The 18479-nt window shown below is 42.0% G+C and overlaps 1 protein-coding gene across 6 annotated transcripts in view; it reads right to left on the bottom strand.

Annotated features, from left to right (window-relative positions):
• The window catches only part of ANK3 (ankyrin 3), a 287480-nt gene that overhangs the window by 91862 nt on the left and 177139 nt on the right, over positions 1–18479 (bottom strand). For all 6 annotated transcript variants that reach the window (XM_041404780.1, XM_041404784.1, XM_041404782.1 and 3 more), the window contains exons 9-17: positions 18234–18332; positions 13758–13955; positions 11912–12010; positions 10173–10271; positions 8834–8932; positions 6634–6831; positions 6039–6137; positions 5208–5306; positions 1327–1524 (exon numbers count right to left, since the gene is read on the bottom strand). In XM_041404780.1, coding sequence (XP_041260714.1) covers positions 1327–1524; positions 5208–5306; positions 6039–6137; positions 6634–6831; positions 8834–8932; positions 10173–10271; positions 11912–12010; positions 13758–13955; positions 18234–18332 — 1188 coding nt within the window. The remainder of the gene's footprint in view (positions 1–1326; positions 1525–5207; positions 5307–6038; positions 6138–6633; positions 6832–8833; positions 8933–10172; positions 10272–11911; positions 12011–13757; positions 13956–18233; positions 18333–18479) is intronic.

The following is an 18479-nucleotide window of genomic DNA, read 5'->3' as shown; positions in this document are numbered from 1 at the left end:
AACACCCACTGCCTTGGAGGATACTAACTCTTCCTACCTGCTGAGAATAAAAAATATTTGAATAAATATGAATAAAAATTTCTATAGCCTAATCCAGCCACACAAATCCATTCTGAAACTGCACTTGACAATATCAAATAAGAATGTCTACTGGGGCATTTAAAGAATTAAGGCTGCACATTTGCTAGAAACATTCCTATAGAGCAGACTTAATGGCCTATGAATTCACACATAAACTGAAATACATCAACTTTCCTTTCCTTCCACCAGGAGAAATGATACCAAAAGTCACTGTGGGCTAAGGAACATACCCTGGGGAGGAAGAATCAGTTATATTAAGGAACAAAATCTCAAAAAGTTGCTGTTATTATCCCATTAAAAAAGTCACCATCCCTCAACAAGTCAGCTGTTATCATGAGGTGGTAATATGTGTTACCATTTTCTGGTACGTTACATTTTTTGTCGTAAAATATTATAGTGCTAAAAATGTTACAAATAAAAGAAAAAACCCAAAAAAATAAAGTAAAAGTTACAATTACGCATGTAACAATTGAAAAATGGGCAGGCATATGTGGCATTCACCTTCTCTGGAAAAATTCCTTCACCCAGGATTTTTCTCCTAGGAAGACGAGAGGCCTCAGAGAAAAGGAAAACAATTCTTATCTCATTTGCTTCTCCTGTGTTGTGCTCATGTGGAATGTGTTTGGAGATTGTTTACCCACAGGTGATTGTTTCATTGGATTCTGCTGTGAGCTGTTTTGTCTCTTTGGCCAATCAGTTCCAAGCTGTGTCAGGACTCTGGAGAGAGTCACCAGTTTTCATTATTATCTTTTTAGCATTCAGTAAGTATCCTTTCTGTATTCTTTAGCATAGTACTCTTTAATATAATATGGTATCATAAAATAATAAATTAGGCTTCTGAGAACATGGAGTCAGATGCATCATTCCTCCCTGCCACGGGGGTCACTGCAAATGCAATAGGCATATTCCTAGAAGCTGATAAATGATGCGTGCCAGCCCCAGTAGCCCCTGTGGGGAAGAAGATACTTTCTTTCTGGCCAGGTTTTGGCAGACTAGCATAAATTAATGCTGGATTAATAAATTCCACTGCGGCACATGTTATCACCAAACCTTGGGTACTACAAAGGTTCCTTCAGTGTGACATGGCACGCTGCTCTTTGCCGGCAGAGATGATGACGTGTGCTCAGACACCTGCAGCGGCTTCCAGCACGTGCAGAATCCCAGGGGGCAAAATTTAACAGCAAGACCCTCTCCTCCTCACCCTGTTTCCACCCAGCCTTAGCCCCAGGCTGGGGGGAGGCCCACCTTGTTGCTGAGGTTGACGTTGGCGTTTCTGGAGAGCAGCAGTGACACCATGTCCACGTGGCCGTCCTGGGAGGCGAGGTGCAGCGGGGCGATGCCCTGCCGGGTGACGGCGTTGGCGTCGGCGCCGTACTCCAGCAGGGTGGTTGCTATGTCCATCTGGTTCTTCTTGGCAGCTATGTGCAGGGGCGTGTAACCATTCTGCCAACAGAAAGCACTTCACTGCGAGCTGCTCATTCAATCACTTTTCTGTCCCCCCCCAACTCTGTGAATAATTACGCCGTTAGTTCTAAAAATTCTGTCAAACACAGTCAAATACAATGTTAACAAGCTGCAAGAACCAATGTACCTGACCTTTAAGCATTTTTTTTTTTTAAAGTATCTTTTCAGGAAAACCAATGTACCTGACCTTTAAGCAATTTTTTTTTTTTTTAAAGTATATTTTCAGGAAAGGACAATCTATAGAAATAGGAGTTTGAGTTTTGTTTCATAGACATTTGCTCCTTTTCCTTAAATGTACATAAAATCTTTAACAAACAGAAGAGCAGGATGTGTGTTCATAACTCAGAACAGCTGTTATTGTTTGGGGTTTTTTCCCATTTCCCAGTGTGAACAAAAGCATCATGCACATGAAATATGGCCTTTCTTGCAGCATTTACCCTAAACCTTACTGACAAGCTGGTTTTTTTTCAGATCAAGGGAAAACTGAAGCATATAACTTTAGAGTCATGCATTCCTTATCTTTTCATTCCTTCCAATATGTGTACCCAGGGAGCCCACTACTAAAAATAAAAATGCAGTATCTATTGCCTGATACAATTTTGTAACTCTAAAATGAGACAGATAGGCAGAAAATAGATAAATGGATATAAAGAACAACTGATCAGCACACAAATACCAAAACTCTGATGGAGGTACGACCAGTTTTTGGTACAGATTGCAATGACTGTTTAGTCAAGAACTTCCCGTCTTTCAGAAATGTATTAGCCCTCATTTTCAAGTAAATGACAAATGTGCACACATTTGCACTTGAGTAAGAGACAAGGTCAGGGGGGATGTGACCCAAGCTGCATAAACCATTTTGTATTTTTGTACGGCATCATAAATACCATTTGCATCTCAGATTACCCACCCCATTAACGTCTACCTAAAGGCACAAAGCATTCACCTGGCTGGGCTCCTCCCTGCACCCACAGGGCAGCAGGGCTGGTCTGAAAAGGAAGAGATGCAGAGCAATGCCGGTATGAGCAGGGAATAAATACATGGGGGCTCACAAACGATTACAAGAGAGCTTTAATAGGAACCTGGCAGCAAGAGATGCACAGCACTAGTTTCATGTGAAAAAGGTTCTGTAACCTTCAAAATTCAAGTCAGATTCAGTTCAGATCTTGGATACCAAGGTAGTTGAAAATGACACTCAGGAAACACAGTGCCACAATCAATAAAGGAAGCACATGGCCACTGAATTTTCACTTTGAAGATAAAGTGCTTCAGGAAAAACAAACATAATCCTCTCCATTAGACTTCCTGCATCATACTGCCATGTAAAACAACCACTGCCACACCAGAACCTAATAAATCCTAAATAATACATGCTAAATCTTGCATATCTGCTAAAACATAACTCCTTGAAAAGTAGCTCATATTGCATTATATAAAATAACAAATGCAGTTTCCAAGGCTTTTCCTCAGAAATATTTTGCTTTCATATATTGCTTTCAGTGGAATGGACAGCAGCAGGTTGCCAAGAGAAGGCAAAAAAAGAGCTGAAAAATAAAATCTGAAATTCAGCTCAGTCCCAGTCTGCATCTTCTGCTCATAATGGCAGCACTCTGTCACTATGCACAGATGGAGAAAGCAACAGAGAAGTTTAGAAGGAAGGGTATTGGATTATTCTGCTTGTCAGGGAAGAGAGTGGAAAAAGGGAAAATGGTTAAAGATGAAGGGAGAGAGGAAAACTAAAGCTTTGGGGATGGCATGACAAGGAAGAAAAGCACCGTAAAGTGAATGCTAAATTCAAATTAGGGATAAGCCACACATGAAATTAGGCACAATTTTTGCCTATGAAAGAGAATAATGGTTCATCAGAATAACTGTACCACAGCACTAGACTCTGACATGCTCATTTCCCACACCCTGTCACTTATCACTCTTCAAGGCAAATTTTGCTGTGCTTGGCTAATGAGCCACTCTTAAGATCAGTGTTAAAGACAGTAGTGTGACAGGAAATGCAACCACTGATGAAACTGTGGAGCCAGTGATGAGAAATGACATAACATTTATTTACTGGACCACACTTACAAAAAGTACAGGAAATCATCTGCCGTTACCAACATCATCTTTTGGATGAGTGCTCAGCGGGGTGCCCGCAGCAACAAACATGTTATGGTTAATTTTATTTAGTATTGACACCCTGCTCACTGCAGAACACTAACCAATGCTTTCTTTTAGGCACACTTACAGCTGGCACTTGCAGGGCTGAAGTGGCAGCTGCAGAACCACTCTGTTACGGATGGGGAAGCTGGGGCGACCTGACACGCGGGTTTGTGCAGTGCTGTGCCCCACTCTGTAGGGCTTCCACCTTGCTTTGGACTTCCCAAGCCCTCGGCAGGGGCTGCTGCAATGCCTGCCCCTACAGCATGCACAGCTCCCGCTGGCAGCTTCTTTCAGTGAAAACTGGGTCAGTGCCTTCTCATCCTCTTCAGAAGGCCCTTCCTTCCCCCCAGTGGCATTTGAGAGAGCTGTGCTGCAGTAGTGAAAGATCAGAGATCGCTCTGCTTGCCCCCCTGGGGCACCGCTCTGGCAGATCGCCACTATCGACAGCATTGATTTTAAACCGCGCCTGGCTGCGGGCAGTCCGTGTTTATTTAACTTCCCCTCCTTGCACCACAAACTCTGGGACCCACCACTCCATCCTCTCCTGCAGCCGGGCAGAAGGGCTCCAGTGTATGGCTGCACTCTGCCATGCGTGACAGGAAGGCAATCAAGGAGCACTGCCCATCTAACTACAATACTGGTTTTTCCATTAGCTCTCCTTCCTCCACAGGGCTTGACTTTTGCAGTGATTTAAGGAAATTGTCTGGGTTGTTTCAAATGAGGTATTTACACTGCACTTAATCTGCTTCAACCTACATATGTTTCCACCCTGCTTTACCTAATGTTCCTGCTCAAATATCGATTATATTCTGATCGATTATAGTATTTATCCATCCCATACTTAAAATAGGGATCCACAAAAGAAATAGTTTAAGCTTCTCTAAATTCTCTTTGTTTTATGCACTACCAGAATAAATTTACATATTTATTCTTTCATATCCTCTGAAACCTTACACTAGGCATTGTCTTGCCTATAGTAAATTACAATCAAAGCAGGGCTGTGACTAGTTTTATTTTTTGCCAGTCCATTTATGCTGGGCTAGAAATATTTTTGTGAAGCACATGAATAATTACATATATTGTGCTGACCAACTTATCTTGCCCCAGATGTCATCCTGTGGCACAAACAGAAGTACCCCTGCATAGCTGGGTTTCAATCCCAAGCTTGCCCTGCACAGATCTTAAGATGCAAAGCTACAAAGTTGCCTAGTTTGGAGAAATTACTGAAGAGGCTGGAAAAATGAAAGCAAGGCTCAGTATTTTCTGGGACTGAAACTGGTGATTTAAAGTGCTTCTGCATCTTTATTTGCTTTTTTAAATTGCTGTTTTATTCACCTGCAGGATTATTCCTAGCAGCTTTATATGTGGACGTGAGACATTAACAAACAAGGTCACTGAGCCTCCTGTAACTGCAAACAAACACAGCCTAGAAAGAACAGGGGTAGACAGAGAATAAAGTGACATAAAAAGCCTGGGCATTGCTCCCCCAGAGCAGCCAGTACTTGTACCTTGGCAGAGGCGTGAGGTGAAGCTCCCTGGTCCAACAGGAGGAGGGCCACTTTTTGATTATCGTAGTGTGCAGCTACATGCAGTGGTGTTAAACCGCTCTAAAAACACATGCAGAACAAACAAGTGCTGTTACAGACCCTCCCCAGGGGAAACACAGGAGTTTGGAAAATTCCAGCAGATAAGGTGAAAAACACATTTGTTATTCATTCATGTATCCAGAGTCTTTGGGAACTTTTAGAATAAAAAAATAAAACAAATTTGGAAATCCTTCCCGAGCTGTGAAAGCCCCATTCACTTTTCCCAGGGAAGATGAACAGAGAAGCACAAATCTGTGCTGCCCCCAGGGTAAAGGAGGTCACACCCTTGGCAATGTTTTCCTTTTACTGCAGTGGATAAGTAAACTGCCCCTTGGATCTGTAAAAATCCAAGCTGGCTGGTTTAAAAAGCTTGAGGTCCTATTGGCCTTTGCTCCCCACCCCCATCATGAGACCTGGGGAAGCAGAGCCAGCTACCCAAATACTCTGATAAGGACTGTAAATAGTCTGGGGAGGAACACGGGGGGAATGGTTTGTCTCCATCCTCCATCGCCCTGGATGTGAACGCAGAGCACATCACTTTGTTGTCAATTAATGACAATAAAAGTCACTTTGTCCAGAGTTTGCTGACTCTTGGTAACCCTAGCAGGGACTGGAATACCAAATGAAACCAATTCCAGCTAAACCCAGGCTGTGGATACTAGTGTGATGGTAAGTAAGTAGGAGGACATTAATAAATTATTATCTGGTTTGAGATATTTGCTGTGCAAGTGGCAGTGGTTTCTTATGTCCTACCTTTCCAGAAGCATCAGGAGATGCATTCTTCTGAAGCAGGAGGTTGGCTACCTCAATTTTCCCGTACTTTGCAGCCACATGCAGTGGAGTGAATCCTTTCTGTAAGAGAAAGCAGGAATATAGCAGCTCTGGGCACTCCTTCTCGGGGCAAACAAGGTTTGTCTCTGGTCTGCAAGGATGCAGCTTCTTCCATCCGCCCCCTTACGCAGTCCTGAGACCAGGCAGCAAGTCTGCAGATTCCCAACTGCCCTGTGGGGTCTGGAGGCCCTTCCCTTGCAAGGTAAAGCACTATCTACTTTAAACAAGGGACAAGTCTGTTCCTTCCTTCACACTACCTAAGACCCAAGGGCAAGCCTATCAACACCCGCCTGGAATTTCTGCCCTGCATTCCTTGCATTCCAAGAAAATGCCTGTCTGGTCATTGGGGTGTGTTAAACATCAGGTCCTGAGGTACAAGTGTGAACCTTTGTATTCTTTTAACATAAACAGTGTAAGCGTAGTTCACACTTACACTGTGCTCCTGCAGCATTTCATTCACAAGCAGCCCTTGCTGCAGGTGTGCCCAATGATTCTGCTGCTCCTGCAGCTTGCTCACCTTGGTGATGATGGACAGAGATGCACCGTGATCCAAAAGAACAGAAGCTACATCTTCGTGCCCCTCCCGAGCAGAAAGGTGCAGGGGCGTGTAGCCCGACGTGGTGGCTGCATTGGGAGATGCTCCCTGCTGCAGCAGCTGCTGCACAATGTCTGCCTTTCCCAGGCGGGCAGAAATGTGCAGCGGTGTTTGGTCATCCTAAACACAGAGGGAACAACACAGGCCAGCATGAGAAAACTGCCCCTCACGCTGGGACAGGAGGTATCTGCCCACATTCTGTCACTTTTCCAAATTGCAGACAAGCGTTAATTCTGCTGAGGTCTTAGCTAGGGAATGTTGCACACTGGCTTTCTCTGTGTCATACCATAAAGATACCTTGCCCTTTGTTAGTGCATCACAAAATATTCCAGACAGTGACATAATCCATAAAAGTTAATAACTTGATCCATTTTCTTCCTTCTCTGGATTTGCCTCACTTTGCAGGCCTTACTTAAAACAAAGCTAGTGCATAATTCTCTTCCTCACATCTTGATCTCTTTTATATTTCACAGCAACACTTAATAGCTTAATCAATTATTGGCTGGAAACTTGCATAAAGTATCATAATTTTTGTGCTTTTTTAACTGGTGAATGATTGATTGGTATTCTGCAGTTAAATTTTCAGTAAGTGTAACTGATGATAGAGCATGGTGTGGAAATTAATTGTCACTTTCTGCTTCTCATCAGAAGACAAAAATCTGAATAGTTTTAAGTATGGTGTTTCCCTGTCTTGAATCTCATGGTTTATTTCTTTTCCTTCACTGGAAATATTAGGGTGTTGTGACCTTGTTCTGAGCATTTAAGAGGTAATTTCTCACCTCTTCATTATCTTGGTTTTGTGTTTTTGTCCTCCCCCTTCTTTGCTGTACAATTTTTGGATTAAGCACACTATCACAACAGTGTGGCCAAGCATCTTTCTCTCCCCCATTTTCCCCTGCTGAATTTTCTACCTTTTGAGAACCGTCCTGCAGTTCTGGGCTGCCCTGTGGACGGGAGACTTCTGCCCATGCGCATCCTACAAGACTGATTTCACACCTCTGGTGTAAATGTTTCTCCTCTGCAGAGCAATTCTCTGACTGGAGGAGCATCTTTGTGGTTCTTAAATGATTCCAGTTTGTGCCTGTTTCCCACAAATCTCTCTCAGCTGATGTTAGCACTGGTGTATAATCTACTGTTCACATTTAGTTGTTATTTATGTTAACAAACTGATCACAGGCAATGGTCGTTTGCACAAATTAAATCATTCTGTGAATTTACTCAGAAAATATTTGCATGACTGCTTCTGAGCATGAGCTGTTCACTCTCAAGACTGTCTTTGGAGATTTACAAACCACATCAATCAGTTCTGTTGTCAGGCTCCTTGCAGATATAAATTGTATCAGCTAGAAATATTTAGTCAGAGTTCCTTATAAGGAGATAACCTTAACAGCAAACTTATTTGTGACCCAATTCACAGATACTTTCACAATGAAAAATAGTTTGTTTTTTTAAATAAAATATCCATTTTATGACCATTTGGGGAAAAAATATTTCCTGAGTTTACCTATTAAGACTGCTATTTATTGCATCCATTTATCTCCTTGCTCTGTCTGTTTCCTGGAACTGTTTGATTTCCATAATTTTGTGTGTTCCTTCATGCCTCTTGACCATTTCTTTTTCCCCCGCCCTAACCTTCCCCAAATGAAATTGTTTCTATAGGATCTGTTCCTTCTTTCCAGCCCTCTGCTACATCCCCTCACTGTGCCTCCTTCCTTTAGGCAGTGTTCTTTAGAAGTCTAGGTATTTTTAAATACATATAAGGCTGTTGCTTTAGGGACATGACAGGAGACACCAGAAGCCGAAGGTTTCCGATTCTGCTGAAATAAAAGCGGATTTGAGGAACTCCTCTCCCTCCTTAAATCCCACTTCAGAACAAAACTCTTCAAACACATGATAATTCATATTAAAAACTGGGATGGTAACAACCTGACATCTTCTGCCTTGTCTCTTAAAGATCACTCATGGCTACAGTTAGAGGATACATAACAAAACATCAGTGTGCACCACAAAGGCTTGGCTTCATCTCTTCCTCATCCTGAAGGGCACACCCAAGATGAATGTGAGTCCCTGCTTTGCCCAGCAGGGATCACCCAGGTTTGTTCCACCCGGGCCATCTCCTCACCTTGGCTTTTGCCTCCACCTGGGCTCCGTTTTGCACCAGGTACCGCACGACCTCTGTCTGTCCGGCTCTGGCTGCCATGTGCAGCGCTGTCTCTCCTCTCTGCACACAGCAGCAAAAACAGAACAGAATTAAAGACACACTGCAGGGAGAACAAACACCAGCGTGTTTGACAAACACAGAAATACCGGCGGCCCAGCTCAGAATGATCTCCACTAGAAAACTCTGCTGTCGCTGTCTGTAAGATGTAACATTAAATCAATAGCTGACCTGACACTGTGCGCTGCAAAGCAATTTATTGCAGGGTCAGTTTCCCAGCTCAGTAGTGCCTTTGTCATTACTTTTTGCTGAAAAGAGACAGTGCAATTTTTATATTACTAGCATTTTATTAGCAATGTTAAAAATTATATCCTGAATTTAGTAAAAAATGTATTTCAAATTTTGTATATTCAGGCACACATATATTTGGCTTTCCTTCTGTAATGTCTTATGCCCCTACTATCATTTGTTTTCTGACAAGCACTGAGGCAGCTGAACAAGAAGGAAAAAAAAATCATTACTGAGTACATTCATCTAAGGTTTCATGGACTTAATGAAAAACAAATCCAAGGAAACCAGAACAATTCAGGAGGGAAAGTGGTTTCTACCTTTTTGGGTATCAATGTGTCTTAAGGTACAAACATCTGCTAATTAACAAAAGGTGTTGCATTTTTATGTAATTTAATAGAATCAGCAGATGAAGACTTTATAAAAATATTGTCTTCTGGCTGTACCTGTGTATGGAAAGTGAAAAGGAGGCCAAACTGTTAAAGAAGATCAACATGCTTCTGCTTCTCTTCCACTTCCCAACTTTCAAATACCCATCTGAGAGCAAGTTCAGTTTTTACACATGGCCCGGGAGCCTTGGGGCACGCAGCACACAGCCAGCAGAGGAGAACACTGGATGGACACAGGCAATATGTCCCCACAATCTGCTGCAATCTGTTGAATTTTCCTTAAATGGCAGACCCCCAGGGTCTTGGGAAAAGAGTGCTCAACAGTCAAGCACAGATCTCAAAAATTCCATCTGAGAAACTACAGTATGTTCTCATTCTTTACTTCAGAAAATCAAGAGATTAGAGCCTGCTTAGGGTCAGCCCCTTTGGACATTTCCTCAACCTGCCAAGCATCTCCCAAATAGGAGTCAGCAGGCTGCACTTTGCCAAAACTCCAGCACGAGCCACAGGTGCTATGGAGGTGGGTGGTGGACAGCAGAATCAGGCACTCCATCCCAGTACTGCTCCCAGATATTATCACACATTCATTCCCAGTCCTGCCCTGCTGAAAGGAAGCCCTGACTCACCACATTGGTAGTGTTGGGGGATGCTCCATGATGCATTAGCTGTGATACAATATTTACATGTCCCATGAAGGCAGCAACATGGATTGGAGTTAGGCCCGACTGTAAAACAGACCAAAGTCCAATTAAAATACTTATTTACACATACCTTTTCAAGAATGTCATGAGGAAAACAAATTTTTCTAAAGCGAGTAAACCCAGCTGCTTGCTCTTCTGAGAGGGTTGTATCTTAAAACCATACACATGTGCTTAAATGAAAGGGCACACAGGATTGGGAACACCTGTGAGCGTGGTTCATGAGCAAATATATAAATGTTCTAGGAATTCAGTAGTTCTTCATCATCAAAATCAACCATAGCTAAGCAAGATTAAGATTAGTCATTTGCTAAATATTGTCTTGGAACATGAAAAAAACAATACATAGAAGCATTCCTGCTTGTAGAACATTCAGCTTGTTCAAAAAACCATCACCATCATGAGTCTGCACCACTGCTCTTACACAGGATATGAAAGCCCAATAGGAGAAAAAGAGAGGGAGAGAGGAAAAAAGGGAGCAGTCATTCAGCAGGGCATGACCTCAAGGATTTTGCTTTAAAAATCCAATCAGTAGTTAATATTTCCCCACTTAGAGCCACCCAAAAGCATCCTCACAGCTGCTTCTGCACAGCTGTACCAACAGTCAGCCAGAGCCTTCAGAAGGGTCTTTTGCTACCAAGAGCAGGAGAAAGCTCAGTGGATCTCTGGACATCCCCATGATTTCGGCAGCTTCCCCACAGATATATACAAGTCCCAGAGGGCAGAAGTGAGGAAAGCACTTATCTTCCTTTCTCATGCAGAACTGCAAACATGAGCAGGAAGGCAGAATAACTGGCCGGGTGTGTAAATTGTTTTACCTGTTTCAAACAATTTAGTAAATGCTTTTAAGAGTTTTTAAACACTAGTCTGGAACTACATGAACTGTAACCAGGGCAAACTCTTCTTCCTCAAGCAAGCCAGGAAGGGACCTGTATGGTTTGCTGCTGAATAGTTAGAACAACCACACACACATTAAATCAAACTCCATTTTGTGGAGAGGAACTATTCCCCATTGCACTTTGTTTAATCCATGGAATCCCCTGTCATTTTCTAACGTGGCCCATTCCACTGTGGTCATGCATTCATATACGTGATCCTTGCTCCTCTCCTAACTTGGTACAATATACATACATGGAAATAAAAACTCCCATAGGTACTTAAATAATCTCAGAACTGTTCCAAGAACTGCGTGCAGACTATCTCATGCTGACTGAAGTGACAGCATATTGATTTCTGTCCCACTGATTTGTGATGTCCCATGATCGTGGGAGAATAGAACTTCTTTTTGGAAAGCCAAAAAAAGGTCTGAATTAAACCACCTTTTAAAAAAGGACTTGAATGAAGCATAGTCTTCACCTCAGTGTCTGTAACAGAGCAAATTTCATCATTAAGGCCTTAAACTGCAGAAAGAAAATTGGCAGAAATGGTAGATTTTAGGAAGTTCTTTTTGTTACATTTCACTTGTTATTCTCACTGCAATCCCAACATATAGCAGTTGTTTGTGATTTGTGATTTATTGTTCAGTTTTATTGTTTCATAACAACTAGTTGAAAATAATTGTTGACTTAAGTGGTAATGCTCTTTCAGCAATACTGAAATATTAATCAATACAGAGGCAATGAATTTTTTAAGAAAAGCAAGACAAGTATGGAAAGACCATTTCTTACCTCAGTTACAGCTTGAATTGATGCACCATGCTTTAGAAGAAGTTCCATTACTTTTATTCTGTTCTTCTTGCAGGCAATGTGAAGAGGTGTGAAACCATTCTGGAAATGACAAAGAACACACTTTTTCATGCCCTTATGTAATTAAAAAAATAGAACTGAGTATGGAATTCACAAAATAGATTTTTCCGTTTTAAATTAACAACTCCCAAATTTATTTTGGCATTACTACATTTTTCATGTAATAGAAAGTAGAAATTTATAAGAAGATAAAGATCTATTTCATATATCCAGTTTTAATTATGAAATATATTGCCCACTCCAATACTTAATTTATTAAAAAAATCTCAATTCATCCAGAACTGTCAAGCCCTTCTTTTTTGCTTACCATATTCACTTTTACCTGGCTAGGGTTTTCTGCTGGAGTTTTTGGGGGATTTGGGGTGGGTTTTTTTGGTTGGTTTTCTTTTAACCTTTTAGAACTTCTGGTTAAAAAAAGCACTTTACATTTTACAGGCTCTGGAATTTACATCTTCTAAACTATTTTCACTACTTGTTTTGGTTTTTTTTTTTCTAATTTTTCCTTTCATTCCCTGTCAGCTTACTGCAACTAGAAGTATTTCACCCCTTCCTATAAAAAGGACGTGTGCAGTGGGGTGAACATTAGAACTATCATCTTATTTAGTGTAGATGATACCACAGAAAAAAAGTAAACCAGGAAAATAGGCTGCCCAGAGCACCCACGATTGGTACAGCAGCATCAGAGCACTGAATGCTGATGCTGCTCAGTACAAAAGAGCCTTTGCAGAACATTCTGAAAACTGCTGGCAGAGCTGGTCCCTCAGATCTGATCAAAATGATCCTTTTTTACCTGCCATATAGTAAAGAATATTGTATGTTTTCACAATGTGAGGTCCATGTCATTGTTCCAGTGTAGGAGCTCTCATCCCTCTCCTTGGCAGTGGACAATGTCCAGGGTGAGCTCAGTTGTGTTTCATATATCATGAAAGCTTGATCACAGACACCTGAATACAGGCTGGTCTGCCACCAAAAGCACAGGGGCTGAGAGAAGGAAATCTGTGGAGCCTGTGCTGCCTTCCAGAGAGTCAATCCCACCTGGCTGTGAGGGGTTCAGGAGCTCACATAATATTTCAGGAGTTGAATGAGTTAGCATCAGGCTGTGAAACCAATCAACCCAATTCATGTCAGAATGTAAATTTGTTTGGAACAGTTCTTGAAGAACAAATCAAAGAGACATTTTAAACAGAATGGACTGAGATTGCAATTTGAACATAAAGGCATTAATGTATTCTGTTTGTATGCAGTTTAACTGCACTAATGTATTTTGCTGCTGTAGTTGTTTCTGAAGTAGAAAGGCACAGGACTCCATTGAGATAGAATACCACAAATACTCATTAAGTAACTCATTCCTACCTTTTACTGTTTCACACCACTGAGAACTTATAAAAATTTCCTCAGTTTTAAAGGTCACTGATTATTTTCTGTGTACCAACACTCAGAAAATAAGGATTCCCTCCATACCAAAAACTACAACAGTTACATCTGCAGCTCTTTCATCTACTCATAATCATAAAACCCTACCAGGAGGCAAAAGTGCTCTAATTACTAGAAATTCATAAATCACTGCTGACTGTCTGCAAGCAAAGGTCTTCTCTGATTGCAGGGTACATTATTAACACTTTGAACCTCGAGCGTGTGCTCTTGAGCCGTGGCAATAACAGCACATCCTCTCTGTCAGCCATCAGCAGGCAGAAAACAACTGCCAGTAGGTCCCAGCACAACTTTGCAGGACTGCCTGGCTGTGAACAGTGCCCTGCTGTGTACTCACCAGTGCTTTGGCATTAGGATTAGCTTTCTTGTCCAAGAGGACCTTGGCGACTTTGTAGTGGCCGCAGTGGGCAGCGACGTGCAGCGCAGTCAGGTAGTCATTGGTGACGTCGTCCACAGGCACGTTGTGCTGAATCAGGAGCTGAACACAGTTGAGGTGATCCCCTTGTGTTGCCATGTGCAACGGAGACAAACCATTCTGCCAACAGAGAGACCCAGCACGGATGGGTTAGAGGATGCTCAGAGGAGGGAAACTCCTCCGCGTCGTTCCTGGAGTGTTTGTTGTATGAAGAATTTTACAAGCCCAGAGAGAACCCAAAATAAACTTAACATGTTCAGTGTAAGGATGGGGGTTCTTACTCCAGAATTTGGAGCTTGTTTGGTTAGAGTTTGTAGGCAGCCCCACATTGAAAAACCGTCATAACATACCAGTGATGCTCTAAATGCAGCTTCCTTCCGCCAGCATGTCTCAGACAAGCTGCTCAATTTACATGAGTTACATGAACAACACTTTGTGACTTTTAACACCCCAGCCAGGGAATTTGCTGGTTTTTAAAGCTGAGTTAAACTCACCACTCTAACCATGACCTGTATAAACCAGGCATGACAGCACAGGTCAGAGCACCACTCTGTGGACTCCACAGCCTTCCTTCAACCCTCCACTCATGTTTTCCTGAATTTGGGTTGTAAATGTACTTACACCACATTATCCAGCTCTGGAGACCACTCTTCCCAGTCCACGTTGGTAAAACACCAGAAGTTTCAACTGGGCTAAAAATCTCTGAATAAAACCTCCATGCTGTGACCTACCAGCAGCAGTGGTAAAGCTGTTCCACCAGGAAAACACCTGAGACTCATGCACCAGTGAATTGTGTCTTACCATGTTTAAAATAGTGAACAAGCTGCCAAAACACATTATATTTCCAGAATAAAAGCATGAGAGAAAATTCTCAAAAACTGAAAGGACTGACACTATTTCATGATGAAAGATTAGAAATATATGCCAGAACGAAAGAGCCTTTGTTAGCAGCGGTACAGAGCCCCTCCTTCCAGCTGCAGGGGCTTTTTTTACTCGATTCTTCTGATGCCAAAATTAGTTTTGAGTGCAGAATCTATTCTTGTAGCAGCACACAATAGTTTATAAGCTGTAAGTGACTGCCAGTACACTGTGTCTGCATGGGGAAACACAAACCTTTGCTCACAGACGCAGTGCCCTCATGTGACCGCAGCCAGCAAAGGCAGAGGAGCGAGGCAAAGCCAGACCTCGGCCTCTCACACAGACCCTTCCCTCGGTCGTGTGAAAACAGCCAGAACTCGAGAGAAAGGTGGAAATACGCAGTGGAACAATACTTTAAATAGAGATGGAAGCAGGATGGTGAAAGCGAACAGGCACATCCTGTCAGAGCTGGAGAGCAGTTTACTTGCAGAGCTGAGACACAGATACTCTCGGACACAGTCATATCTTTCAAGTGAGATTATCTCATGGGCATCTCACTGGTGATTTATGTTGGCTTGGATAAGCCTCTCTCCTATTCCCAAAGGCTACTACAGCAATTATCTGCATGGAAGCTTCATACTAGCAAGGCATTTTAAATGTTTTCACTGTCTTCTAGTGCAGTTAACAGTAGAACAAAAAGGATTAATTTCCCTTGGTCACCAAGTCCTCCTGGTAACAGTTTATAACTGATGATGCTTTAGAGGTGAGAGTAAAAAAATCATGAAACTTTAAACACCATCCTGCTCTATTTTTATAAGAAAGATCCTTTGGGTGAAAAGTGTCATTCTTCACAGTAACAGCCAAGAAACCATGTTTATTAATGGAGTAAGAGACTGAAGAGTTGATATGGGACTCCCTCTTAGAAGAGACTTGTACCAAAAAGACTGACATGGAGGGAAAAGAAAGGAAGAAACAGAACCAATTTGAAAAATCAGCAAAATACTTGATAAAAATCTGTCAGGGACAAGAGAAGTGCAGTAGCTAGCCAGACCTCACGCAGAAAAGTAAAAAACAAGACTGGATGCTCAAGAAGATAAAAAAGGCAAACATAAAATTGGAAAATTGTCTTTTGTTATACCCTAAACCAGGCTTAGTTCTGTTGCAGTTGATGGTACTCTATAACCTTACACAAGTCCACATTTCAATGCCACATTCAAAATAAAAACATCACATATAAGAGCCTTCTCCAGGCCCATAATCTTCTTGTGAGAGACAACCCAACAATGGCCCTAAGAAGTGATCTGGTGCTTTAGGATGGAGACACTTTATAAATACTCTTAATGGCACACAGCTACAAAAAAAAAAAAAAAAAAAAAAAAAAAGTCAAAGAGCCAACGAAGTCTGGAAAACCAGTAATTAAAAGAAGATGGACATTTATTGACAGGGATGTAATTTCTTACATCCAAAATCACTGGCATGTTCAGGACTAGAATTCCCTTTTCCTTTTGCCTGTAGAAACCCCCATATAATCCATTAGGTCACCACCTTCCCTGAAAATAAATCTAAGGTTCTTCCAGTGCAAAAAAGGGTCAGCACTACACTAAACCCTCTCTAGCAGGAAAATAGCTATCAAACTGCAGCCTGGTTATTATTCAGGAAGAGTTTTATATAACATGAGAAAACTTTGTGAAATTCAAATTCTTTCAAAGATGTGTCCTATTTCCAATAATATATGACTTAATTTGAAGAGAATGGAGCCACTTATTTTTGCAGAGGACAGTACTGCGGTTTAGTGCCAAATGAATGAATTCATTTATGCCATTCAGAGGTACAGCTACTTCCTAGCTCACCTTCTGAAAGTGGTGAAATTAACACATCAGAAGGAAATGCAGGAAGCTCTGCACTTTCTTCTGTTCACTTTTTAACATGTAACAGCTCTTCCTCTTCCACAGGAGGCTCTTATTTTGCAAAAGTTGTTTATATAAGCCTCTGCAGATCAACATCCAGTCTGTCTCCCAGCCTTAGGCAATTTCTAACCCACTATCCCATGTAATCTGTCTGATTTTGTCTAGTGAACTCTGGGCTAGGCTCTGTGAGTCTGCTCAGGAGCAGCAACAAATTTAAAACCTACAGTCCTTGAACAGGAGCTTCAGCTTAGGGGTAACACCTGAAAATACAGCACCCACTCAACAAAGAAATGTGGTTCCTTAGGAGAGGTGTTCATTTACAATGTGGAAATGGAAGAAATAGGGTGTGTGTTTATGTGTGTGTCCTTTGGTTTGGTTTGTTGTTGTGGGTTTTTTTGTTTGGTTGGGGGTTTTGTGGTTTCGCTTTGGTGGTGGTGGTTTGGTGCTTTGTTTTTTTTTTTTTTTCTTTAAGTGATAAAAGAGCTTTCCAAGAGGGTGGCAGAGCCTTTCTTCCTGGAGTACGAGCTCCAGGTTCCAAGAGTGGCAGATGTGACCCAAGGTCCTTGTGGCTCTCCCCTGCTCATGGAGCTTGCCAGCTAGGGCTGTGGGTGCCCATGGAAATTCCATATGCAGAGGATGGGTGAAAACTGTCTGTCAGATTACCCATGACAGCCCTTGCCAGTGACTCACTGAGCAGAGGAAAGCTGGTGCCAACCTCCCCAAACAAATGCTAAATATAATCCAGTAAAGGAGGAAAAATAAGCAGGGAGGAGAAAAGCAGAATATAGAATTCTGAGACAGAATAGGACAGGATGACAGAGAGAGAAAAGAAATAACAACAGAACAGAAATGTTGCTGAAACACATTGGTTACAGACTAAGGGAAAAAAAAACCAACAAAACAAACATGTAGTGGAAGGTTATCTTTGGAAAGAACCTCAACAAACTGCACAGCCAAATGTCACCCCTGAATGGGGAATCCATGGATTGCAGTGGTGCAGAGCAGGCTGCTGCTCTGAGATTTGAAATCAGCAGTAACAGCACAGCAGAGACCACTACCAGGAGAGTTCTGGCAAGCGCTTCCGTTAATGCCAGCCCTTGGGTCTAAAGCAATCTGTGCACCCTGGCGCAGGTGATTTGAAATTATCAGGAAGAATTTTGCATGATAAACTGTAGAAAGACAGAAAGGAGAGAATCTGATAATCAGGCTAAGTCCTTACGAAATATGAGCTGTCTCTGCAAAGGGACATTGCTCTATTTTTATCTCTTGTCTCTTCTCTAGCCTTAGGATAAATTGGTACAAGCTGAAGATTTATTGTAATCACCGTGTATTTATTCCAGGATAGACACAGAGTTCTTCAGCTACTGAAATTCTGAGGGATAGGGTTACCACACCAGCCTTTTTGGTTGGCACAGAAATCTTTTCTTGTATATCTCGATTTAACACATTTTACATATGCAGACGTGCTCTACATACGGCATTCACTTTGGAGAGCTCCCACACAGTTACTTTAAATAACTAAGAAATAGGAAAGTTATTGCCAAACCCTTAAATATATGAGACATACAGAACTACATTAGGAAAAAGAAAAAAAGGTACAAGGATTATCCCACCAGGAAAGAGTATCAGTTACCTTGGTTTTGGAAAGAATAGGGGCACCACGATCCAGCAGCATTTCTACAACCTGTTCATGGCCACTTCTTGCTCCACAGTGGAGGGGGGTCAGCCCATCCTGTGGGATACAGAATTATAACTGATTAGTGTCAGACATGCTAAAGCCTTGCACACTTTTGTAGAGGCCTGTGATGTCCCAGGAGGCTCATTAATTCCTGCAAGGCACTGCTCTTCTGCAAATGAACGCTTTAACCTGTTTGTTCAA

Source organism: Onychostruthus taczanowskii, unplaced genomic scaffold, assembly GCF_017590055.1.
Source record: "Onychostruthus taczanowskii isolate IOZ18803 unplaced genomic scaffold, ASM1759005v1 scaffold22, whole genome shotgun sequence".
Taxonomy (NCBI): domain Eukaryota; kingdom Metazoa; phylum Chordata; class Aves; order Passeriformes; family Passeridae; genus Onychostruthus; species Onychostruthus taczanowskii.
Note: the sequence above shows the minus strand (reverse complement) of the source record. Positions and strands in the feature narration are given on the sequence as shown.